At 37.8% G+C, this 7,341-nt stretch overlaps 1 protein-coding gene across 4 annotated transcripts in view; it reads left to right on the plus strand.

The window, feature by feature from the left end:
* The window catches only part of PLCL2 (phospholipase C like 2), a 105,049-nt gene extending 98,095 nt beyond the window's left edge, over positions 1-6,954 (plus strand). For 3 of the 4 annotated variants that reach the window (XR_012658948.1, XM_075083189.1, XM_075083190.1), the window contains one exon: positions 5,694-6,954. Coding sequence is in view for 2 of the 4 variants with exons in the window: in XM_075083189.1 (XP_074939290.1) it covers positions 5,694-5,873 (180 nt within the window). In the remaining 2 variants the exon portion in view is untranslated. The remainder of the gene's footprint in view (positions 1-5,693) is intronic. The other variant, XR_012658945.1, reaches the window with a different exon arrangement.
* The last annotated feature ends 387 nt before the right edge of the window (positions 6,955-7,341 follow it).

Genomic DNA, 7,341 nt, shown 5'->3' on the forward strand with positions numbered 1-7,341 from the left:
TATAGTATGTTTCAATTCTGCTAAAATATCTCTATTCAGTCTCTATATGCACCCCATATATGCACATATAGATATTTAACTACAGAACGTCACTTAGAGTAAATTTAGTCTGAACTTTGTTGCCTATTTGAGAGATTTTGAGATTATACAGTATTATTCAGATAGGCAGTTTGCAAGATCATTTGCTTGTAATTTATTTATTATTACACAGACTGATAGCACTCATATTTTCTAAATGTAATCACATTTCCTGTCAGAAGGAGTACACAGTTGAAGACAGAAAAATCTCTCTACTGTTGCAGCAGACTCCTACAAACAACATAATGTAACAATTTATGGACTTTTCTGGCATAGCAACACTTTGGAAAAAACCTATATAGGCTCAGAATTTGATATGCCCGTAGAAAGGGCATAACAGCATCTTTAAAATTAGTCTTTGCAACAAAGAGCTGTTTGAAACACATTGGGAGAGTTCAGTGGAAGTACTTGGAATGAAGCTGGGACTCCTAACTCCAGCATGTGTTAGATGCTTCTTGTTGGCTCTGAGTTTTTAGACATGTCACATTAGGCAACATAAATTTCTTTTGAAAGAAATCCCAATGCATGCAGTTCATGGCATCTCTGTTATCTCTGTAATGATGTTGCTTCTGCACCTACATTATTTTTATAAAAGTATTTATAAATGGAATACTCAAGGCACCTATAGGGGTGCAACTTCTTAAATATATGTTTTTAAAAGAAATAGTTTGAATTGTATGCACCAAATCTACAAGTAGATTCAGACAACACTGTTGTCACCATGGAGCATTCATAAAGCCTCCGATAGCAGCTGCTTAGTCCTGTAGGTAATCAGAAAACCTCCCACATCCCAGTTCAGTTTAAATATCTGAAACTACTAGTCTCTTGATGTTGCTGGACTGATGGGATTTTGGCTCCTAATTAAACCCATACTTAGAAGTTAAGAAGTTAAGTCCTTTATGTCCTGATTTTGTAGATCCACTCAGAGCACGTCAGCTGGTCATGGAGCACTGCAGTATGTCCTATTGTACCTAGCAGCCACTGCTAAGAGAAATGCCTTGAGAAAGGGATACCGGCTTCTTGCTTTTCCTCATATGAGCTTTGGGTCCCTGTCATTAATGATAGTTTCTTGGGATTTTTTGGGGGAAAGGGTACTCACGCAATTATTTCAAATGTCATCTCGACAGTTTTACTTCCATGTTCACACTCACTGAAGAACCTGTTAACCAAAAATGGTGGCTGAATACATACCAAATTATAAAGGTAACTGTGCTGAGACATTCTAGTTGATGCTATATCTGATTGTCTCTGAAATGAGATCTCATTTCATAGGTATGAGAACTGATAGGACCCATTTTGGTTTTGTTTTTCATTACCTTTCAGGAGCTGTGATAAAAACACTGCCTCTTCGCAGAAAGCGTCAAAGCAAACAGAAGTATTTTTAATGTTGGTTTTAAAAAAAACAGAACAGACTAGTTGACACAGGCATATTGGGACAGAGGGGTATGACGGATATTGATCTTCCACATTAATTCACATCCTTTATCGTTGCTGTTTATTAAAAGCTTGTGAATTAATTTCAGTTTTGTTCTTTGTTCTTTAACGTCTTTTGCTTGTCTGGCTACAAAACAGCTTGAAGCTTGATTCATTTTCTGAAGCTTCTAAACATCAATATGTGAAATAGGTATTAAAGTTACATAGTGCTTGGTTCTGTTAGCGAATTTTAACCACGGTGAAGGAAAGGGAGCAGCGATTGCAGTCTGCAACTGAACTTGTTTACACTTACCTAAGGTAAAAGGCTGACAAAAGTCAGCCCTACCATATAGTAAGAAATGTTACATGGGTTTCATTCTGCAACTGCTCCAGATTCCACCACTGAGTTGTCTCTGTAGACCAGTTTTGTCTCTTTGAATGTAGGGTTTTTTTATACTTCCTCATGATAAATCTGCTTGACTAGGGATTGAGCTGTTGATAGGTTTCTTGTATTGGCTTTACAGTATGCATTTTAAGAGCAAGTAGTGCACAGCCGTTTGGGGCTGGTAAGAAGGTGAAAGGCCTCTGAGTAGCCCATAGATGTGAGAGATTCCTGTGTTCCAGACTGGAGTCAACTGACTGTACTATTAATTTACTTATTAAATCAACAGCACAGGATTTTATGCAGCTACAGAATGCGTAGAACAAAAAGAATTGAAAGTGAATCTTTAGAGTCCTTGAACAAGAGACATTTGCTATATAACTAGAAGGAAGTCCTCTGAGTTCTTTTAATTGAGAGTGTTTGGGCAATTTTTTCAGACCTGGATGACTTTTTTACTTTTCTGCCTTTCAAATGTGTTGTAATACTCTTCAACAGTGTTCAGTGTGACTACAACTTGAATATTTGAGATACATACTGCTTTTTTTCCCCAGCATATTGCTTCATGATGGTACATTAACAGAGCTAGGCACTTTACATCAGTTGTGCAGACCTCTCTTACTTGAGCTTGTGCCATATTTGGTAACAGTGGTTGGCCTTTGTTTTGTCTTTGGATCAAGACATGCCAGCAGATAATGACAACACAGCTGGTTTCACGAACATTTTTCTGAGTTTAGTGGCATTCAGAAATCAATTGTTTCATTCTTGGTATTGGAGAAGAGAGTATCTAATGTACACAGGTTCATTTTTCTATTTCACCATGGTCTAAACTTGATCCCACTTGGCTGAATGTGTTTAGTCTGAACCCTGGTTGTCTGCAATAATCCAGCACCTTATCCCAGATCTTTTCTTGTCTGCTAAGTTCATCTTCCCTGATCAGTCTTGTCCAGACACTCCCAGTTCCCTGCTGAAAATCCAGCCATTCCCGCTAACTCCTGGCTTCCCCCTTCGCCTCTCTTCTCCATCCGATAGTCTGTTCCCACTTGGTGCCTAATTTTCTCTTTTCGCAGTTTTTTCTCATTGCTTTCAAGTTCATATTGCCCCTTCTTTGTCTCCTCTAGAGATCCCAATTTCTTTGTATTCTCTTTTTGTGTTGTTAGTCCTTCTACTTGCCTATAATTTTTAGGCTTACTTCAACATGGTGGATTTTGTGAATCCTTTTTCTTTCTGTATTCCAATCCCAAATGTTGCCTCAGTCTTTCCCTTGCTCACCTGTCTGGTCCAAATTCCATGTTGCCGCATGGTGTTTGTTTTTCATTATTTCACAATCGCCTTTTTCAGTAAAATCTAGTCTCTGCTTTGTATAGTACAGTCTAACTTCCCTCTTTGCAGTCCTAGACTTCTTGCCAGGTCAGTCTCAGAGATCGCTCTTGTCCCCTCCTTTTTTTTCTCCATCTGCCTCCTTGCCAGAGACCCTGTCCTAGGCTCTTCCTTCTCCTCCTCCAGTCTGGCTTTTGGACTGCCTGCTTTGGCAACCAAAGATTGGTGGTAAGACAACTTGGAGAAGCCATACAGGAAAAATCCAACTTTTTCTTCTCACGCATATTCATTATTGCATGGGAATGGAATACGCATTGTCTTGCCACATTGCTGGAGCTGTCGAGATGAGGAATGATCGAGAATGAAATCCTGAGTGATTATACTAACCACGTTCAAAATCTGATTTTTGTTTATTAAAATCTCATAACTTGGATCAACTACTCTGGGTCCCTGAAGTCATTTGAATTACAAGTCCCTTGTAATGTGGGGAGTGGGGAGGGAAGGATGGAAGATTGTTAAAAAACTCTTGACAGCATTTTCCTGTCTTTATTCTCAGAGGTGAATGAACCATATGGATGAGGTTATAGAATAAGATTAAACAGTAATAATAATAAAGTCTGTCAGTGGCAAAAATCATGCATAAAGAGTATCAGCTGAAGTAGTTAAAGTTTGGCAAGCCGAAAGCAGTTTTTTAAATGAGAAGTTTTGGGCAACCTTATTAATAGACTGTTGCTAGCAGCTCTGGCTATAATAAACAACATGATTAAAGTTCCAGAACTATATTCTACTAATCCATGTAAAATGGAACTTGGGCTAGAAACAGATGCACTCCAGATATGACTCATTTAGTCTGCTGGAGTGTTTTAAATTAGCTTTTAGTTGTTTGTCAGTTTGGAAAAAAGTATGTGATTTAAAAAACAAAAAGTAGGCCTGGTTTTCTGGAGAAGAAAATATTGCTGAAGCTTGTGCTGCGATTGGTGAACTTCTAGATTTTTTTTTTCCTGTCTGGTAATCAGAAAAACACTTTGGCTAATATAGTGTTGGATAAGGGGAGGAGGGGCATTATTTCTTTGAAGAAAGCAATATTTGTTTTCAATTTGTGTGCCTCAAATGCGTAATTCTGCTTACTTCATAGGATAGTATTTATGTTCTGAGTTGCTAAAGAAGAAAGGCTGAAGTATCCCACCGTGGGTGCACACATGCTTTTGTCTGACTGCTGTTCCACCTCTCCTCCTTTATTTTTCAAATCAAAAATTAAAGTTGGATTTCAACTTATTTGGCAGAGGAGGAGAGGCAACATAGCTGTTATGTCTCTTCTAGAGACATTAGTATCTCTCCAAGAGAAGCGTCTGTCAGGAGCCACAATTTAAACAGGAGCCACGAGTACCCCAGTTACAGGAAGAGGTGCAGTCAGTGGTCGTACCTTATTAGACATTATAGGAACTGACAGTCTTGATGAACTACAGTGCTTGGGGGTTTTGTTTGTTTGTGTGTGTGTGTGTTTTTCTCCTCTTCAGTTGGAAATGACGCTATTTAAGATACAGTATTTTTGAAGCATCATTTGCTTTTCTGTAAGGTGTGGGGTAGTTCTCCTTTGGCAGTGCAGACACAGCGCGATCACTTTGGTCCTTGTAGACTTTCTGCATGTGTTGAAGTTTCCTGTGTCCACCAGTAAGATACATGTGCTCACCATGCGCTACAGGCTTGTTTGTTCCCTGCATCTGGGCAGGGTAGGCAGGTAATGGCTGCAGAAAAGGCAGTTCATAGTCTGCTAATGAGACCTGTTGCTGTTAGAGGGCTTTAATCAATACAAAGAGATGAAGTAGCTAATACTGCAGGACAGAGCCAAATCATCGAAGTTTGGGACAGTTTCTCTTACAGCTTTACTTAAAACTTAATTGCTATGAAGAGAAAGAGTGCAAGTAAAGAGTGATAGCAATAGTGCTGAACTGCAAATGATCCTGTGAAGTCTTTGTCATCACTGTCCTTTTTCCGTGTTGCTTGCCAACCTGTATTTTCATACTTCATGCTCTGACAGGCATTGATCCTTTACCACGCTACTATTGAATGAATCACATTGATAGGAAAAAAAATCTCGAAGCAAAAACCAAAACAGTTTAACTGCTCCCTGAAGTGTTAAAATCAGCCTTCACAATTTTCTCTATGCAGAAACATTTATAATCTCCTTGGATTAAAAATACAGCACAGATTACTTTGCTGAATGCTGTTAGGTAGAAATGATCCCTATACCTTTGTTTATGCAACTGGGTTGGCTTCAGAACAAGCAAAGATCTTGGTTCTTAAAGTAATGCTAATTTTGAGTTTTGGTTTTTTGGTGGGGTTTTTGGGTTTTTTTTGTTGTTGTTGTGGTTGGTTGGTTGGGTTTTGGGTTTTTTTTTTCTGAGCAGGGCAACTGTACCATTAATCTGAAAGAAACAGAAGGGGTGCAGGGAAGAGAATCCTGTTTCCAATTGCGTATTGTAACTGCATTTTCTTCTTACAGGGACAGGCTGATCTTCTCAAATATGCTAAAAATGAAGCACTGGAGAATCTGAAACAAATCCATTATGCCACTCTTTCATGTGGACTCAATAAGCCAGGCACTGAAAATGCACAAATCTCAAAGCCCCGTCGAAGTCTGGAGGTCATACCTGAAAAAGCAGGTGATGAAAATGGAGAATGAGGGAACGCTCTTCTCATAATTATGGAGTTTATAACTCTGTGACCAATTGTAGCTGCATAGGACATTCGCTTTGCACTTACTGTTGGAAAATATATGGAATTTTTAAAGCACAACTGGAGAAGCTAATTACAATCTATTGAAACTGTGAATGTATGTAGCAACTCTGCTTGTGAAGGCAATGATATTGTGTAAGATGGAAATTACATTATTGGCCAAAATCTAGTGTATATGTAAAAGATACTATAATTCAGTAGTAGCGTGCTGAAAAGTTCATTATAGTGCCATAGGGAAATGAACATTTTTTTAATGAGCTGTAACTAGAGGGAAATCAGTTGACAGAATTTGACAAGATGCCTTGATTTTCAAACGAATTAGATGCACTGGTCCTTTATTTCTTTGCACAATTTGTTAATTGTGCTAGTGAGGTGAATTATTCTTTTGAAAATCAGGTCTAAACAACTAGAATCCACATGTTTCACACTATACGTAACTCAGCCGCTCAGATATTTGAGTTTGAAGTGGTATTGATTTTATTGTTGAGCCATAAATTAAAATGAGAATGTAATTAGAGAGTGATCACTGAGTTCGGTGCACTATAGGAGAGCCATTATGTAAAAGGAAAATGTGCAATCAATCTGATAGCCTATGTCAGAAGAAGATACATACCTATTTTGCCTAAGATCTTCTGCAAATGTGTGTAGATAATGTGACCAAACTGCAAGCAAAATGTTGTAAATAGTTCTTCATTTTGTGAAGTGAAGTGCTCATATTAAGAAGTTTTATGAGATTGCGCCCAGACAGGTAAAGCTTTTAACTAAATTTTAACTTTTTTATTTTTCAACTATTTTGTTCCTTACAGAATAGGTGATATCTCAATAAGCAGGTTTGTCAAAAAAAAAAAATATTGCTGTTCTGGTTCTGTTTTGGTTTTCTGACAACATTAGGTAAAGGTATTATAGCTGATACGCTCATTGTAAAATAACTATACCAACCTAGAGTGTTCTCTTACTGTTTCTGATTTAACAATAAAATGGACTATATAATTACAGAAGCTAATAAATTTGAAGAAAAACAAGCAAAATCCTGCGGAGATCAAAATGCAGTTTTTGTTCCATGTGGGGAAAAAGGGGGAGATGATGTCTGTTGAAAAGCATTGTTTTAATTAGAGGTCTTCAAGATATGCTTTCTACATTTTTTTTTAACCAATTCAAGATGCTGTTTCTGCCTTCAGATTGCAGTGAACATCTACATATATATAACATCCTGTAAAAGTCAGTGGAGCTCTGACCATGAACATCAGTATATTTGCACTTAATCTGAATTATTAGGGACTTAAATTTATTTTCTAGTCATTATAAAATTAAAGGGCGGGGAGGTGGGGGGGGAGATGAAAACAATTTACACAGTAAATGTCATATCTCGAGCCTGCTCTTCTAAATGTCAAACTGCATGGGTTAGGAGGAGTTTT

Source organism: Phalacrocorax aristotelis, chromosome 2 (assembly GCF_949628215.1).
Source record: "Phalacrocorax aristotelis chromosome 2, bGulAri2.1, whole genome shotgun sequence".
NCBI classification, from domain to species: Eukaryota; Metazoa; Chordata; class Aves; order Suliformes; family Phalacrocoracidae; genus Phalacrocorax; species Phalacrocorax aristotelis.